Raw genomic sequence first — 18,766 nt, 5'->3', positions numbered from 1 at the left:
GGTTCTGTCTGGAGAGGTCCCCATCCGTTCTTACAGATGTCCCTTCCCTAATAAACCTTGCTATTTTACTTTCCACTAAAAAAAAAATTTAATCCACATTCTTTCCCAATGAGCTTTCTTTGTGTCTACACAAAACTCCCCACTTTGCCCTGGGGAAATGGTGCTAAGGAAATCTCACAAACGTTAAACCATGGATTTTCTCTTATTCAAGTCAAAACTTCTGGCTTGTAGGTGGACAAATTCCTAAAAAAAACCCTCTAAAATGGTAGAAAAATAGAGATATGTGCTTAAATGCTGACATGGTTAAATGTAAAACTCTTATGCTTAATTACAAAGTTTTTGAAAAGTGGACTTTCTATTTCATAGGTTCAAAAAGACATGCTTACAGAAGGATTTAATAAGGAAGCTGATATGCTACATAAAGAGATTAATCGGATAACAGAAGATATGGCAGCAATTAAAAATCAAGAAGGGTGGTCTTCAGCGATTCTTTCTTTTGTGGGTGGTATATTTGGTTCCGTATTGGGTAGGCTGTCAAAGGCAGGTATTTCAAGGCTGTTAAGACTGAGTCGAAGAATTTTATAGGCTGAGATTTCCTGGGCAGGAAAATATAAAATGGGCTTTCTTCTTCATTTTAATAGCATCATAATAGTGTTGCTCATCGTAAAAAGTATGTATGTCATACAAGTTTCATTAAAAATTTACAAATGATGGGATTGTATTGGAATCCCCTGGAACGTTTCTAACTCCACCATTTGGGGTAAGTTCGATTGAGCATGTATGAAATTGTACATCTCCTCCATCTCTTATTCCCACTCTTATATTTAATAGATATCACTTTTCAGGTAAAATTTAAACACTTAAGAATAATTGTGTGTTAATTACAGAGTTCAACCAATAGTACTGGAACAGAAAAATACTAAAATTGATAAAATATTATATTGTACATCAACAGTCAGGACAAGAGCTGATCAAGTCACTGTTTCTCATAGTGTCCATTTCACTTCAACAAGTTGGCATGTACCAATGTCATCTCACTAGTCCAAGTGATCAATTTCAGTTCACAATTGATCACATTGATAGGTCTAAGAGTCAAAGGGATCACACAAACAAGACTAGTGTCTGCTAATACTAACTGATAGAATCAAAAAGGGAGAGAATGATCCATCATAGGAAGCGGGATACACAGCAGACTCATAGAATGGCAGATGTCCTAAACAGCACTCTGGCCTCAGAATCAGCCCTTAAGGCATTTGGATCAGGCTGAAAAGCCCATGAGAGTATGTTAGGCATGGAAAGGCAAGACACTCTGGAAAAAAGAAAAAAAAAAGAAGAGCTAAATGAAGGATCTCTGTGAGTGAGATCCCAGTGGAAAGAACGGGTCATCAAAGAAGGAGGTACCTTTCTCTGAAGGGAGGAGAGAACTTCCACTTTGACTATGACCCTGTCGGAATAAGATCGAAGTTAGCAAACTCAAAAGGCTTCCATAGCCTTGGCAGCTCATGACTAGATCCTAGGGAGATTACTGATGCCATAAACAAGAGTGTCAATTTGTTAAGTCAACAACAGGAATTACTGTGTACTTACTTCTCATGTGGGATCTGTCCTTAATGTGTTGTCCAATGTGAAGTAATGCTATAACTAGTACTGAAACAGTATTTTATACTTTGTGTTTCTATGTGGGTGCAAACAGATGAAACCTTTACTTAATATATACTAAATCGATCTTCTGTATATAAAGATAATTGAAAATGAATCTTTATGTGAATGGAATGGAAGAGGTAGCAGGAGATGGGAGGGGTGCGAGTTGGAGGGAAGTTATGGGGGAGGGAGCCGTTGTAATCCATAAACTGTACTTTGGAAATTTATATATACTAAATAAAAAAAGAAGAAAAAAATTTAAAAATGAAATATAATTATTAAAGGATATCAGGGCTTTGTATCCTAAAAAGACAAACTGAATTTTTATTGCATTATTATGATGAATTGGGATGTAAATTGGAATATAATGAAATTCTTCATAAAAACAATTTGAATGAAGCTAAAATGCATGGCAAGATGAAGAAAAAAAGCACAATTTGTGCTACAGATGGAGATTTTTAAATTGTAATGAGTCCTTGTATATCAGTGAGTTTAGAACAGCAGCCACATTTTCTAAATAGCCAAAATAAAGAGTGAAATGCTTAACTTTACTGATAATAAAAGATATGCAAAGTAAAATTATGTGTTTCCTTTTTCACCTTTATAAAGGGCAAGGAAAAATAGCTTTAATTGGACACTGAGAAAGCAAGGAATTTGGGAAATTGAGAGTCGCTCGTATTTGTTAATGTGAGTGTCAACTCTTACAATTATGTATAAAATATTAAAATGTAGGTGACTTTTTATACACCAATTGCACTTTTTGAAATTTCTTTCATAGACTTGTATACCCAAGTTGAAGTGGTGTGTATGTACTATTCTGTTCATTGCAGGATCATTGTAATGCCAAGGCTTGACAGCTCTTTAATGTAAATAAGAAATATTGAATGTAACTTCAGAGGGTACTCTATAATCAGTAAAATGAAAGGGGGACAAAGCTAAAATTAAAAGAAAAAAGAGGACAGACACTTGGTCTGGAGTTAAGACACCATGTGGACATCCCAATGCTGTGTTGTAGTGACTGGGATTGAGTCCCTTTTCTGCCCCTGATTCCAGCTTCATGCTGCTGTGCACCCTGGTAACAGGTGAGGGCTCACATTATGGGGTCCTCATCATTCAAGAGAGTATTGATCAACTGCCTGGCACGTGGTTGCCAATGATCGCAGATATTTGGGGAGAGAATCAGAAGATGAATGGTGTTTCCTTCTCTCTCTGCTTTCAAATAAGTAAATGAATATTTTTTTAAAAAATTTGAAATAAGAATAAAAATAAAATAAAAATTGAATGGAATTTAGTCTGGAGTATAAAGTTATTATCTCTTTGCAGGGCTTCCAATTTTTCTCCCTCTGGCTTGCCTCTTCACAGGCTCTTACAGGAGCCTCTTTAGGTCACTGCCCTTTATTCTGTCACCTATCAGATTCTCCTCCTCAGGCATTTCTCTGGAGGGTGCCCATCTGCTCTGATGGATGTCCTCTCCCATTAAACCTAACGTAATGGTGAACAATCTCCAGTGCACTTCTTGTCCCTGGCACCATGGACCTTAGCCCACAGTCACCTATGGGACCTGTCTTGCAGCTGCCTGAAATTTTTGCTTCAGAGGCAGTCCTAACAAGTAGACTGTTGACTAAGCATCATTGTCCTAAGGTGCTTTTTGGATAAATAGAAAGCAAGACTAAAATTCAACTTCAAATCTAAAAAGATGTCTTTTGTAAATAACAATCTCATATACAAAAATTTGTTTCAGCTACAGTGAGACATTAGGTTTAAGATCACTGCCTACAAATTTTGAATTTTATCTTGCTGAGCTTGTTTTATAACTTGGTTTAACAGCAATGGATAATCAGCTCTTGTCAGCCCCCTAAAGTGGATTTTGCAGTCCATGGTTTACGTCACTGATTTCTACCTGGAGTTTGATAAAAAGGAGTAGAATTCCAAATAAATGTAATTTTGACCTTAATTTGGATAGAGGTATGATATCATATCAGCATCTTAGGTCTTCTAGGTATAATTGCTAAATGTAAATTGGGTAAATGTAAATGAGATAAATGTGTCTAAATGTAAACTTTAGTACTATTAGCAACTCATCTTCTGTGGAAAATCTATTTGGGTTTGTTAACAAACATGCTTTAAAAACTATCTGAAAAATAGTTCAACATTGCTTGAAAGTAACTAAGGTTGAAATTTAGTGTGTTTTCTTATTTATAAAATGTTATCTTAATTTGGAGATCTTTAAAGGGTTATTTCAAAATGTAAATCAAGGAAATAAGCAGATGGAAAAGGGTCACAAATAAAATGTGTTCCTGGTATGAAAAGTTAAGAAGCAAAGAGACTTTTCTTTAAAGACAATGTTTAGAGTACCTAAGGACATAGTTTAAAGTGAAGTAAGAATTACTTTATCCTAATGGCTCATTTACTCTAGATTGGAATGGAAAAGATAGAAAGGTTTATGTAAGTTGCAGAAGATGTTAGGAAATTACAGAAGGTAATGAAAGAAAGAAACTTTTGGATACAAAAGCTATTAATCTACTTTTCTTTGACATAGAGTTGGAATTTTATCCTATGCTAGAACAATGAGGTTGTTGCAATACATATGTTAGTAATACCTATGTATGTAATATGATAGTAATCCATGTATATGCAATACATATGTTAGTTTGAAATTAACCTAAAAATCTGTTTAAAAACTGAAGCATCTCCTTTTAATAGTTTTTGTTGAATTGGTGACTCTTCATCAGTTTTCTAGCCAGCTCCACTAAGCTATTTTCTCTTCCCTAGTTCTGACACTATTGAAATTGCTCCAAGTTATGGGATGATACCATGTGCTAACTCTTATATTTAAGGTTTTACTTCTAATTTTTGGGATGATCAAAGAGACAGATTTTGTGTTTTTTTGAAGTCATCTATTGTGCTCTATGCCTCTCTTTAAATTCTTTTTTTTTTTTTTTTTTTTGACAGGCAGAGTTAGACAGTGAGAGAGAGAGAGACAGAGAGAAAGGTCTTTCTTTTTCTATTGGTTCACCCCCCAAGTGGCTGCTATGGCTGGTGTGCTGTGGCCGTCACGCTGTGCTGATCTGAAGCCAGGAGCCAATTGCTTCCTCCTGGTCTCCCATGCAGCTGCAGTGGCCAAGCACTTGGGCCTTTCTCCACTGCCTTCCTGCAACTTGGACAGAATCCAGCGCCCCAATCAGGACTAGAACCCAGGGTGCCGGTGCCATAGGAAGAGGATTAGACTAGTGAGCTGCGGTGCTGGCCCTTAAGTTCTAATTGTTTAAATATAGCTGAGTTTTCTTTATTAAAAGAGTTATGGTTTTTTGAATATATATACTCATTCTGACATATTTGAGTAATCATTTTGAAATGATGCTCAAATCTGATCTATATTGTGTCATGATGTTAAGGGGTTCTGTTTATACCAGATGTTTTAAACCTTCTTGGCATCTTTGACAGGCATTCAAAAAAACAAAGTTCCAAATTCTTTGGACTTTGATATGTCCATCTGGCCTCCTGGGAATATCAAAGGATATATCTCTCATCTTGTAGAGATACCAACTAACAAGGCCATTTGGATTATATTAAACGTACTGTCAAGATGTGAAGTGGTGCCAAATTTTAAGTTATGATAATGCAAAATGCTACTGATACAAATGTCCAAAAGTTAGAAAAGTCTAATGATCTTGTTGTTATCAGAAATGATGGTTATCTTAATGAGAAAGTCCCAGAGGCCTAAAAGGAATAAGTCAGATGGGTGCTCCTGGTGGGAATTTAGTGTGTAAAATGCTTGCTTTGCATAAAAGAGTTACCTTTAGTAAAGTCAAAAGTGCCTGCCCACCCACTCCCTGGGAGCTTCCAATTTTACTACGAGAATATCAAAAGAGTGCTGATTCTATCCTTCTGTGTTCACAGTTTACTGTAAAAGCAAGTGATTTATTCCATCCCTTGGCAAATAAAATTATAGATCATGTCTTTTTGTGGGTTTTGTCCCTGCCTTGTAACTGAATGTCAACTTGATTGTCAAGGTATTTTCTTCCCCCAAATTGTGCTAAACACCCCATTACCATCAGTCCCTTCAGGTTTTTCCCCTCTTAAAGCGCCCCCTTCAGGCCACTCTGGCTGGAGATCTCTGACTTAAATCTTGCTATTCTCTTGAGAAATTCTTTTTCCATGTGAGACAAAAAACCAAGGTAATCTTATCTCCACTGCTTTTCACCTGTAACACAACATTTCACCCAAGTGAGCTGAGCTTGAAAAACTATCACAGAATTAATTTATTTATATATTTAAATATTTATTTATTTGAAAGTGTTATAGAAGCAGAATGGAAAGACAGGAAAAAACATCCTCCATTTGATCGTTAGCTACACATAAAGTACAATATTCAGGGTTGGGCCAGGCAAAAGCCAGGAGCCCAGAACTTCATCCAGGTCTTCCATGTGGGGGGTCAGGGGCCCAAGCACTTGGGCCATCTGTGCTGCTTTTCCCAGGCCTTTAGCAGGGAGCTGGACAAGAAGTACAGAAGCCAGGATCCAAACTAGCACCCATATGAGATGCCAGTGTTGGAAGCAGTCGATTTATCATTCCTTGGAAGAATGCATGTTCAAGTCTAGGGGCCCCCACTTCAATCCACCTCCCTCTGATGCATGTGCCTGGGAAAGCAGCAGAAAATGGTCCAAGCACTTAAGTCACTGCCACCCACCTGGGAGGCCCCCATGGATTTCCAGACTCCTGGTTTCAGCCTGGTCCAGACACCTCCCTCCCTTTCAAATAAATGAAATAAATCATAAAAAAGATAGTGCATAGCTCTTTCAGAGGTTGCAAGAAATATTTTCAAGAAATGCACAACCCAGGAAACAGAAGTCCCTGATTCATTCTGCTCTTCAGTCAGATTAAACCATGCCACAGATGCAGACTTTAATGGAAGCAGAAAGCAGGGACTTGGAACCAATCTGTGTGCATGCTGGCCTGATCTCCCTTCTGCGAAGCAAAGACTGTTCCTCTGTGGACACAGTGAGTTTCTGTGCAGATTCTCTGTCCTTGGTGTTAGATCAGGGGCAGAATCCTCTCTGGAGGCAGCAATGGCAATCCCTGGAACACAGCACAGCTGCCATGAGCTCTTTGGCTTGTCATACATGACATATTCATAAAAGGGATCTGGGATTTATTATAAGCTATCACACACTTCAGGTTCCACTGACTTCACTGTGTCTGAAGGTCATTAGCCAACCATTTGTTGTCAATATAGTAATGAGTGCTTCTTTAGCTGAATCACTAACATGTAACATGATCAGAAAATATTAATGCAATTCACATGTTTATGAACCATCCACTGGGTTTAAATCTGACTCAGTTATTAAGCATCCATAGCAAATAGTTCATTCTGTACAATAAACTGAATGTTTATGTACCCTCAAAATTCATATGCTGAAACACATCCTCCAATGTGATGTTTTCTGAAGCTGAACCTTCAGTAAGTGAATAAGTCATGGGGAGGAGCCCTCATAAGATTAGTGCTCTCAAGAGACTAAGAGATTCCAGAATTATTCCCATCTGCCAAGGGACCTCTTGATGAAAAATGCTGTTTATGAACAAAACACTGAATCTCTAAAGGGTGGTGTCTTTATCCCACACTTCCCAGGCTCCAGAACATCGAGGAATATATGTCAGTTGTTTAGATGTTAAAAGCCAGAAGGTTTTCAATATCTAGTTACTGGTACAAATGGAGTAAGACAATGGCAGCTAACATGAAGTAAGGTACCAGAGGCATTAACTGAAATTTTCCCCAGGTGCAATTTTTCATTGTCATAATGCTCTGTTTTCTTATTTGCCCAACAGAGTAAAACATGTTGAGTCGCCCTTGAAATGTTTCAACTTCTGTCTGAACCAAGAAGTTGAAGTCAATCCACCTTCTCAATTAAAACCTCTCACATGACCTACATTTACATAATAACTGCATGAAATTGAACACTAATGTTTGACAGACTCTGTGTATAATGGCTTATTGAAATCTAGTCTAGGGGTTTGTGCTGTAACACAGAAGGTAAAGCTGCATCCTACAGTGCCATATGGGCATCCCATATGGGCAGTGGTTTGAATCCTGGCTCCTCTACTTCTGATCCAGCTCCCTGCTAATGTGCCTGGGAAAGCAGTGGAAGATGGCCCAAATCTTTGGGCCCCTGCACCCACATGGGAGATCCTGTAGAAACTCCTGGCTCCTGACTTCAACATGGCCCAGCACCAGCTGGTGCAGCCATTTGGGGAGTGTACCAGAGGACTGAAGCACGCTCTCTCTCTCTCTCTCTCTGCCTCTGTTTCTGTAAAATGAAACAAAGAGAGAAGTCTTGTCTAAGAAATAAATGACCTGTACTTTTCTCTGGCTCCCTCTCTTTCCAATCCAGTGCTCTGGCAGAGGGCTGTTCTGCAAAAGGACTCAGCTGGCAGGTAATGGAAGTCAACAGGGTGCCTTCCCCAAGGAGGTTCACACCTCCCTTAGGATGTAGGCTATATGATGAGATAGATGAGTCTGAGCCTCATAATTTACAAGGCTTTAAAGCCCACCTGATTATTATCAGGCCCCTTCTGTCAGGTTCTATTTGCCTCTAAATCAGAAAACTTAATTGTAGCTCAGATAGCACCTTTCTTAGGTTCTCTAGTAATAACTCTGTCCTCTGTATCTAGCCCACTTGAGCCTCATTCCTTTGTAACCATAGCCTCTACTCTACCACCAATGGCTCTACTCCCAACCTGTGTGTCAAAATTTCTCTACAGACAAACCCCACTACCTGCAAAAGTTAGTGGTCTTTCTCCCAGTCTTGGCTGGAATCAGGTTTAAGCCACATCCATCAAACTGTCTTCACAAGGGTCCAGAGACCCCCCCCTACACTTCCTCTCCTCTATAAAATCCTTTCATTACCTGGCTAATGCTACTCTTAGGATCATTGATTACTACTCTCACCCTGTCTTCTATACTAAGAGTGTCTAAGTGTTTACAGCAGGTGATAATGAAACAAACGAAGGCCTTCAGCAACCAGGAAGTCAACCAAATGCTGCTACAGGGATATACTCGGCTCCCCACCCAGGAGACAGCGGCCTGAGACATTGCCCCATGTCAGCAGGAAGTAGCTCTAAAGACAGATCATCGTCCCTCTACCCCTCTTGGACTTTTGAGACTAATGTAATCCCATACAAACCTTGCTTTATAAAAAACAAAAGGGGGGAATGTTAGGAAACTGGCACAGTTTTAGCCAGGTGGCCGCATGGCCCAGCTACCTGAGCCAGGCTCCACCTAATGGGATTTGCTGTTCCTGCTTCCCTGCCTGCCCTCAGGCAAAGTTTTAAAAGGGCCTGTTCCTGAACAGGTGCTCTCTCTTGGCCCTTCTCTCCCACTCTCTCTTGGCCCTTCTCTCCTGCTCTCTCTCTCGGTTCCTCTCTCCAGCCTCCTCCTCTGGGCTCTTGGCTCTGCTTTCCTCTCTCCTCTTCTCTGCTTTATCTTCTCTCCTTGCTAGCTCTTCTCCTCTCTGTCTCTCTCTCTTACAGTCTCCCTCCCTTTTTCCTTCACCGCCCCTTCACTCTGGTCTGTAGGTTGTTCCCCAATAAACCCTTTCCTTTAAAAAAAATAAATAAATGACCAATAAATCACAATACTCAACACTTAGATGAATATTATTTCTGAAAATGTGATTTTATTTTCAATGGGAAATTTCTTTCTTGCTGTATATGTATTTTGCTCTGATCAGGGGATAACTCAGTCATAGGACATTACAGTTTCCAAGAAAATACAAAAATAAAAAATAGCCTCTACTTTCACCTAATAGAAATACCATTAGTTTTGTATTATACTTTCTTATAGATTTTTGGTTTTGTGATTGAGTTATAAGTATTGGTAAATAGAAAACATTTATGTACCATAAATTGAATTATCCTCCACCCATATATAGCCAATTTTAATCTATAGATATCTTTTGTTCTTATGAAAAATCATTTTGTGGATAAGTAATAAATTTACTTCTTTGTGGTTATTGATAACTGACAAGTTTTGACAACAAATATTTTTTACATAAAAATGTATGAAAGAAGGGAAAATTGCCTTATTAATCAATAAGCAGAACCAAGTCCATAAGTATCAGTGTTCTGCCACTCAGGATGAAAACTCACACTACTTTGGACAGATCAGATCCTTTTATAGTGACTATAGTGACTATTTGTAATAGATTCCCCTAGGATTAATGCCATCGATTTCCCTTAAAGGTGTGGAAAACAAATGTTGCTCAAACATCAACAGTTTTCTTCTACTTTTTGCTGGGAGTTCCAGAGTTTTCTCCCATATCCCTGAGCTCTGACAATATGGTCTGAAAAGAACTGACATTAAATTGATAAAAAGGAGAAATGTAATGCAAATTTGCTATATGAATATGTATGGTGGGGCTCATATAGAATAGGATACTCAAACAGGGGCAGATCCTTGAGCTTAACCATTATTTTAAGAACTGAACAAATCAGAGGCTTGGAGTTTCTGGACAGGGGACCTGGCAGCATTAGTTGAAGGTCTTGAGAGGACCTGTGGGGGTAATAAAGTCTGACTTCTTAGGCAGATAAAATCTCAGCTAACAGAACAAGTATGTATTTAGTGAAAATAGGTGGAGATTTTAGTCTCCTTTCCTAAGACTTCAACTTCCCTTTCTGCTGAAAAAATAGACAGTGAATTGTTGACTATTTCACTTCTCTTGAAGCAAAGCCTGTTAGGTCAGAAAAGGAACTTCAGGCACAGAAGGGCTAGATGCAGAGGAAAGGAGATTAGAGAGACCATGGACATGGTGCTTCCTTACTTTGGTTCAAAGTACTCAGGGCCGGCGCCGCAGCTCACTAGGCTAATCCTCCACCTGCAGCGCCAGCACCCAGGGTTCTAGTCCTGGTCGGGGCGCAGGATTCTGTCCCAGTTGCTCCTCTTCCAGTCCAGCTCTCTGCTGTGGCCTGGGAGTGCAGTGGAGGATGGCCCAGATATTTGGGCCCTGCACCCACATGGGAGACCAGGAGGAAGCACCTGGCTCCTGGCTTCGGATCAGCGCAGCGTTGGCCATAGTGGCCACTTGGGGGGTGAACCAACGGAAAAGGAAGACCTTTCTCTCTGTCTCTCTCTCACTAACTCTGCCTGTCAAAAAAAAAAAAAAAAAAAAGTACTCAGAGTATCAAAGAACTAGAGTAGGCATACAATTTTTACAACCCTAACATTCACTTTCTGAATCTTCCTAAGATATTTTACATACTACACACTGTGGAGGGAAGATTCAGGTTAGTAGTTGAGTGACAAAGGGTCCATTATACCAGACTCCCATTCCTAGTAATGGTCCTATTAAACAGTTGTGTCTCATTTCATAAGGAGATATTGTAAGAGTGCTTGCTACTTGCTTACATCTGCTTTGTAATAATGACACAATGGAGAAGGAAATTTGGTTATGTCATTAGCATACAACAACTTAACATAAAAACCAAACATTATTCTTAATAACATAATAGACTTCTCAGAATGTCATATTATTTTGTAATAATTATATTAGTAACGTATATGCAAACACAACTAAAGAAGATTACCTATTTATTATTAATTATTTTAACAATGTTTACTGGCCATTTATCTCTCTCTTTCTCTTTCTTTCTTTCTTTCTTTCTTTCTTTCTTTCTTTCTTTCTTTCTTTCTTTTCACAGGCAGAGTTAGACATTGAGAGAGGGAGAGAGAGAGAAAGAGAGAGAGAGAAAGGTCTTCCTTCCGTTGGTTCACTCCCCAAATGGCCGCTATGGCTGGCGCACTGTCTGCCCATTTCTTAACTGGATTGTTTTTGGTTTGTTCTGGTTGAATTTCTTGAACTCATATTCTTATATTAATCTTTATCAGATGCATAGCTTGCAAATATTTTCACCCACTCTGTTAGTTGTCCTTTCATTTTGTTGAGTGTTTTTTTGTTGTTGTTGTTGTACAGAAGATTAGAGTTATGTAATCCTATTTGTCTAATTTTGCTTTCATTGTCTCTGCTTTTTGGGTCTTACACTGACTGAAGTCTCTGCCTATGCTGATGTCTTCCAGTATTTCCCCCTATGTTTTTTTTCTAGTAATGTGATGGCTTAAGGTCTTAGATTTAGATCTTTCATCCATTGTGAGCTCATTTTTGTATAGGGTGTTTGAAAGGGGCCTTCATTCATACTTACACATGTGGAGATCCAGTTTTTCCAACTCCATTTGTTGAAGAGATTGTCCTTTCTCTGGGGAATGATTATAGCTCATTGGTTAAAGAATAATTGGTTGTAGATCAGTGGGTTAATTGCCTGGATTTCTATTCTAATCCATTGATCCACAAGTCCATTTTTGTGCCACTACAGGCTGATTTTATTATAATAGCCCTGTAGTATGTCTTGAAATCTGGTACTGTGATGCCTCTGACTTTGTTTTTTTTTTTTATAGATTAAGATATCTTTGAGTATTTGACTCTTTATGAATTTCAGGATCATTTTTAATGGATCTGAGAAAAATGTCCTTGGTATTTTGATTGGGACAGCACTGTAAATTGCTTTGGATAGAAGTACAGTTTTTTTTTTTTGAAATTAAGTCATCTAATCCATGAACATGGAAGAGTTTTGCATTTTTTGGTACCACCTTCTATTTCTTCCATTTATGTTTTATAATTTTATAGTAGAGATCTCTCACATCCTTGGTTAAATTTATTCTAAGGTGTTTAACTTTTTTGTAGCTTTTGTGAACATGACTGATCTTTCAAGTTCTTTATCAGCTAGAGCGTTGTTGGTGTATATAAATGCTGTTGATTTTTCCTCACTGATTTTATGTCCAAAAATGTTTTCAAATTCTCTTATAAGTATTCACTCTTCATGGAGTCTTTTGTTCCCCATATATAAAGGACCATGTCATCTGCAAACAGGGAGAGTTGTCTTCATTATTTCCAATTTATACCCTTTGATTTCTTTTTCTTGCCTAATGTCTCTGCCTAAATCTCCCAGAACTCTATTGAATGGTAATGGTGACAGTAGTCATTCTTGCCTGCTTTTTGATTTTAGCATAAATGTTTTTACCATTCCCCCATTCAGTATGATGCTGGCTGTGAGTCTGTCTTATAATGATTTGATTGTGTTGAGGTATGTTCCTTCTGCATCCAATATTTTGGGGTTTTTATCATGAAAGGAAGTTGTATTTTTTGAATTTGTCTCTGCATCTATTGGGATAAGCACATGTTTTTATCCTTCATTTTTTGATGTGATATATCATATTTAGTGAGTCGCATACACTGAACCATCCCTTTATTGCTGATATGTTGTTCAATTTTATTTGCTAGTATTTTGTTGAGGAATTTTGCTTGTATTTTTTCAGGTATATTGGCCTATATTTCTTTTTGTTTGTTTTCTATTTTTTCTTTTTTCCTCCTGGTTTTGGAGTTAATGCAATGTTAGACTCACAGAAAGAACTTGGGAGGATACCCTTGCTTTTTATTGGTTTGAATAGTTTAAGAAGAAGTGGGAGGGGCCGGCACTATGGCACAGCAGGTTAATGCCCAGGCCTGAAGTGCCAGAATCCCATATGGGCACCAGTTCGTGACCCAGCTGCTCCTCTCTGATCCAGCTCTCTGCTATGGTCTGGGAAAGCAGTAGAAGATGGCCCAAGTCCTTGAGCCCCTGGACCTGCGTAGGAGACCTGGAAGAAGCTCTTGGCTCCTGGCTTCACATGGGTGCAGCTCCAGTCATTGCGGCTAATTGGGGAGTGAACCAGCAGATGGAAATCCTTTCTCTCTCTCTCTTTCTCTCTCTCTTCTGCCCCTCCTCTCTCTGTGGAACACTGACTTTCAAGTAAATAAATCAATCTTTTTTTTTAAAAAAAAAAAGAAGAAATGGGATAACTTCTTTTCTAAAAGTTTGGTAAAATTCAGCAGTGAAGCCATCTGGTCCTGGACTTTTCTTTCTTGGGAGGCTCTTTATTACTGATTCAGTCTCAGCCTTCTGTATTGATTCATTCAGTTTGCTATGTCTTTGTGACTCAATTTTGGTAAATTACATGTGTCCATAAATCTATATACTTTCCCTAGGTTTCCCAATTTATTGGCACCTATCTGTAATAATTCCCAGTGATTCTTTTAATTTCTGTGGCATCAATTGTAACAACTTTTCAATGCTGCTTTTATTCATTTTGGTCTTCTCCCTTTTTTTTGGTTAATTGGGATAATGGCTAATCTATTAGCTTATTTTTTCAATGAAGCAGCTCTTCATTTCACCAATCTTTGTGTATCATGTTTAAGTTTTAGTGTTTTTAGTTCTCCCATAATTTTTATTTCTTATTTACTCCTACTAGATTTGGGATTAGTTTCATCTGGTTTCTCCAAGTCCTTGGAATACATTGTTAGACCTTTTTTTGATTCGTTTCCAATTTTTGATGTAGATACTAATTGCTATAACTTTTCCTCATAACACTGATTTTGTGTATTTCCTAAGTTATTTTATGTTATGTTGTCATTTTCATTCATTTTGATGAAATTTTTTTGTTTTCTCTTTTGATTCTTCTATGACCCACATGAAGGAATCTGCAGGTTATGTCCCAAGTGACTAGGCCCCTGTCACCCATGTGTGTAGCCTTGTTTGAGTTCCTAACTTTCAGCTCCAGCTTGGTACCAGCACTGTTGTAGGCTTTTGGGAAGTGAACTAATAGAGGGGCCTTTCTCTCTCTTCCTTTCTCTCTCCCCTTTCTTATTCTCGTTGTCTCTCGGTGTCTTTGTTTCTGAAATAAATTTATGAAGGATTTAAAAAATGTTAAACAGTGATAATAATCCTCCCATAGAAAATGAATAAACTGTTGATTTCTTTGGAGCATTGTCCTTATAAACTTTTCATTAAGTTTCAAAGCCATTGGAGGGTGAACCAACGGCAAAGGAAGACCTTTCCGTCTGTCTCTCTCTCTCTCACTGTCCACTCTGCCTGTCAAAAAAAATAAAAAAATAAAAAATAAAAAAAGATTCCCTATTTTTCCGTTCAATCCTCATGACAAATCGCTTGTTTATTCTTGCTTACATTTTGGCTGAATTCATGTTGCTCCTCCTGGAGCCCTTTGCAAACTCATGTCACATCCATCTTAGTGCCTCAACTTAGATGCTGCTCAGACATGCTACATCATGTTAAAATGAGTTCATTTTTGTGCAAAAATTTGAGTTCTTTCAACCTTTTTTTCCACAGTACACAATTTTCATGAACTTTTTCCAATTCTATCACACACATCCTATTGCTAGAAACATAGCCTTCCCCACATAAGTTTTTTCAGTGTGGAATAGAACATGTTGACTAACAGATCCAAACATATAGTGGTTTTCTATCAAATTAAGAATCCCAAAGTTAGCAAACTTCAATTTATGTTCAATAACTAATGTTTAATGTTTCATCAATTTGTCAATGACCCAGATATTGAATGCATATTCATCATTTGATTAAACATTAGAAGAAAATGCTATGAGTGAATTACCAAATAGGGTTTGGACAGTTTACTAGTCTGGACCCCGAGCAGCATCCGAGCAGCATCCTTGCCCTACAGCCGTGGTCTGGGCTCTGCAGTCTTAGCTTTCCCAGTGACGAGATGACGTTTGTGAAGAGTGGACGGCTGCTGTGACAGAAAACCATTTGAAAGCATTGGAAGAAGAATTGGTTTGACCTATTACGATGACCAGACTGGGCAGAGTGTTGAGGATAAGGTCCACATGCCAGCGGATGGCATCAAAATCTGTATGGGACACGAACGTCGGGACATCCAGCCTCCAGACGGGAATGCAAGACTGCCTGCTGCAGATGGTTTGCCGAGATGGAAACACGATGTCATTGCGCGGAAAGCTCAGATGATTGCTCGGCCTGGAAATTTACACTGCAGGATTCTAGGACAAACACAGCTTACGTGGGCTCTGCAATCCTGTCTGATGAGACAGCTGTTGCTTCCTCCCTATAGCGGCACCCACCCAGTAGGAACTCAAGTTGTCTATGCTGCGAATGGGCAGGTGTATGCTGTGCCTTACCAATACCCGTATGCTGGACATTACAGACAGCAGCCCACCAACCAAGTCATCATTCGTGAGTGGGTTGAGACAACGACAGTGATATGGCACTGGGTATGCCCTAGGGTCCCTGTTCTAGGTTTTTAGAGCCTCGAGCCTTGAGACCTTGGTGTGCATAGCTTCTGATAACACTGTGTGCAATAATATGATTTGCAGGGATTTTTAGTTTGTGACAGATTTTTAAAACAATGGCATTAATAGTCCTTTTGAAAGTAGCGACCTGATAATTCTAACTAATCCACATAAATATCAGAGAGAAGGAGGGTTCGCAGCACGTGGAGGAGGCCCAGCCTGAGGAGGAGGCCCGGCCTGTGCAGGGGTGGGGTGCTGTGGCTGTCCTCAGAGTGCTGGGATGGCCAGTGGCCAGGAGACTCAGGTTGTAGATAGGAAGTAGGGTCTGGCCAAGTGAAGGGCCTGCTCCAATTCCCACCCTGCCCTTCCTGGCCTGGCCTGGCCTTGTGTTTTTGCTCCTGAGCTACGTGTGGTAAGGGAAGTGTGAGACATTGGATTTTGAGCCCCCAGTGTGTGAAGCCTTGGCAAGTCCACCGTCATCCTCCCTCTCTGTCAAAAACTCATTTTCCAGTACCATGGAACATGCGCTTCAGCCACTCTTGTTGGCATTTGTTTTGCATTGTGAAGCTCCCGGTCCCGTGGTTTTCCATCCCGCCTAGTTTGGGCAGTTGACTTCCACAGAGGCGGTCAGCACAGTCAGAGCTGGCTGCCCCACACTCCAAGTAATTCCGTTTTCCCTAAAATCCACTCCAGCTGGGACAGTTACCTACATGCGCTCTTGCTTACTGCTCAGCCATGAATCTCCTCCAAAACTTTTTCATTTCTTTCCTTTCTTATGAGATTTTGGTGTAACACATCTGTCTCTTTTTCCAGAACATGTTTGCCTCGTGTAACACTTCACAGGTAACTAAGCACAGGAGGTCACAGGAGTCAGAAATCACTGGGAAGGCAGTGTTCCATGTACAGAGATCAGGGCAAGTTCAAGAGTGAGGTAAAAGACGCTGTGAGAAGAACATATGAATCTTCACCCACTCTGAGGTGCGGGCATCAATTGCCGTGTGTTGGGATCGTTCCTCCAAATGTAGGCTGTTGCTGGGAAAGTATGACCCCACTGATGCTATTTCATAAAGCCTTCTTTTAGTAGATACTGATTTTATTCCATATTCTGTCCTCAAGAATCTCTCTTCATATTCACAAATAGGGCCACGGGCCAGGAGCTGGTTCTCAGGATCTGTACTCACCTGAGCTGAATCTGTCAGGACAAACACTGGGCGATGATGCTGATTTGCTTCACTTCTCCATCATTTCGCAAAGGCTCAGACTCACTCTTTTTCAGAACTCCCATTCAGGGACGTTGTCAAGTACCCTATGTCATTCCAGGTATAATCCTGACTTCTTGAAGGTGGTGGGGGCCAAGTCACCCTTGAGTTAAGCCCTGACCTCACCATGGCGTCTATGATACTCTGGACCACTCAGGATTCTGCTTTATACTGTTCCTGGCACCTGTGGGGACTCTCTTGAACTTCACCTTGGTGAAGTTCTTTGTACCCATTTGTGTTGAGGAAGCCACATGGCCATTGGCAGATGTCAGCTTCTTTTGGTAGTGTCAGTAGCCCTGGTGGTTAGAAATTGGTAAGCCTAAATTTCCCACAGGCACATATTTGACCTGCTCTTTACAATACAGGGAAAAAAATCCCCTATGGATTTTTTCTGTAATATCCATGTACACTGACAACAGCAAGGAGATAAGATTTTTTAAGACTGATTTGTTTATTTGTTTTATATATATGTTTTATATTGCTTTATATTTATTGTCAAAGCACAACTAGGAGGAGCTGCTCAGTCTACTGTTCTTGTGCCTTGTTCATTTAGGGAGCCAGATTCTATTCATTCCTCTGACCCATCCACACTTCCAACCCCACAGCTCTATTACTTCTACCAACTCTAAACCCTTTTAGCAAATGCTTTGCTATCCACTCCAAGAAGGATATTCCTGTGCAAACTCTCCAGGTGATTGCGTATTCCTGGCGAGGGCAACTCCCCTGTTCACTGACCACCCCATGGCTGTAAATGGATCTGCATCTACATGCGCACAGCACACTGCAGAAATTTGTAAAGCAAATTACCACACAAATACAATAATAATTTGCTCCAGTTCCAGTCAGCTCTTGTTTTTGAGCTATGTCCCTCTGATGTACTGGCAGGATGAAGTATATCTCTCCTTTTTTTTTAAAGATTTATTTGTTTATTTGAAAGTCTGACTTACACAGAGAGAGGAGAGGCAGAGAGATAGAGAGAAAGAGAGGGAGAGGTCTTCCATCTGATGGTTCACTCCCCAGTTGGCCACAGTGGCCGGAGCTGAGCCGATCCGAAGCCAGGAACCAGGAGTTTCCTGCAGGTTTCCCACGCGGGTGCAGGAACCTAAGGACTTGGGCCATCTTCCACTGCTTTCCCAGGCCATAATAGAGAGCTGGATAGGAAGTGGAGCAGCCAGGTCTTGAACTGGCTTCCATATGGGATGCGCGCTTCAGGTCAGGGTGTTAACCCACTGCACCACAGCACTGGCCCCTAAAGTATCTCTTTTTTCCTCTGCAACTCTCCCATAACCTGTTTTCTGTCTAAACCTGGAGTCAGTATAATCTCTTATTCCAAGACTCCCTTTCATCTGAACTATGTGTATGTCACTAATTCCTTGGTACCCAGTGAACCCTAATACAAGAGTGCCATGCCCAGTGCTAGTGCTTGTGAAACATCTATCTAACAACAAATGACCAGTTGAAAAGAATCTCCCAATAGATAAGAATAATCTAGAAATTATTTATTGAAATCAATGATTTTTACTTAAAATGGAAATCTCTCCAATGTCATGTATACTTTTGAGGCCATAAAATAATTTATATTTGTGAACAGAAATTCATAATTCATAGAAAATGATGAAAACACGATGACTCAACAATGAGATAGCACTGCCATTAAATCTGGAGTATCTTCATATAAACCTGTTATAGGTTGATAAACACATTCCTTAGTTGGAATCATCC

The 18,766-nt window shown here is 39.7% G+C and overlaps 2 protein-coding genes and 1 pseudogene across 8 annotated transcripts in view; 2 read left to right on the top strand and 1 right to left on the bottom strand.

Moving 5' to 3' along the window:
• The window catches only part of LOC100347754 (guanylate-binding protein 3), a 216,319-nt gene extending 212,369 nt beyond the window's left edge, over positions 1-3,950 (top strand). For 3 of the 5 annotated variants that reach the window (XM_017346111.3, XM_008264924.4, XM_051856274.2), the window contains one exon: positions 367-3,950. In XM_017346111.3, the coding sequence (XP_017201600.3) occupies positions 367-585 (219 nt within the window). In that variant the 3' untranslated portion in view covers positions 586-3,950. The remainder of the gene's footprint in view (positions 1-366) is intronic. The other 2 variants (XM_017346114.3, XM_070078116.1) reach the window with 1 other exon arrangement.
• The window catches only part of LOC100346985 (guanylate-binding protein 7), a 178,907-nt gene that overhangs the window by 107,172 nt on the left and 52,969 nt on the right, over positions 1-18,766 (bottom strand). The gene's annotated exons all lie outside the window — the stretch shown is intronic.
• LOC103347613 (pleckstrin homology domain-containing family B member 2 pseudogene) lies at positions 11,297-17,910 on the top strand (annotated as a pseudogene).

The sequence above is a fragment of the Oryctolagus cuniculus genome, chromosome 7 (genome assembly GCF_964237555.1).
Source record: "Oryctolagus cuniculus chromosome 7, mOryCun1.1, whole genome shotgun sequence".
NCBI lineage: Eukaryota > Metazoa > Chordata > Mammalia > Lagomorpha > Leporidae > Oryctolagus > Oryctolagus cuniculus.
This window is presented reverse-complemented; position numbering and strand designations above follow the sequence as displayed.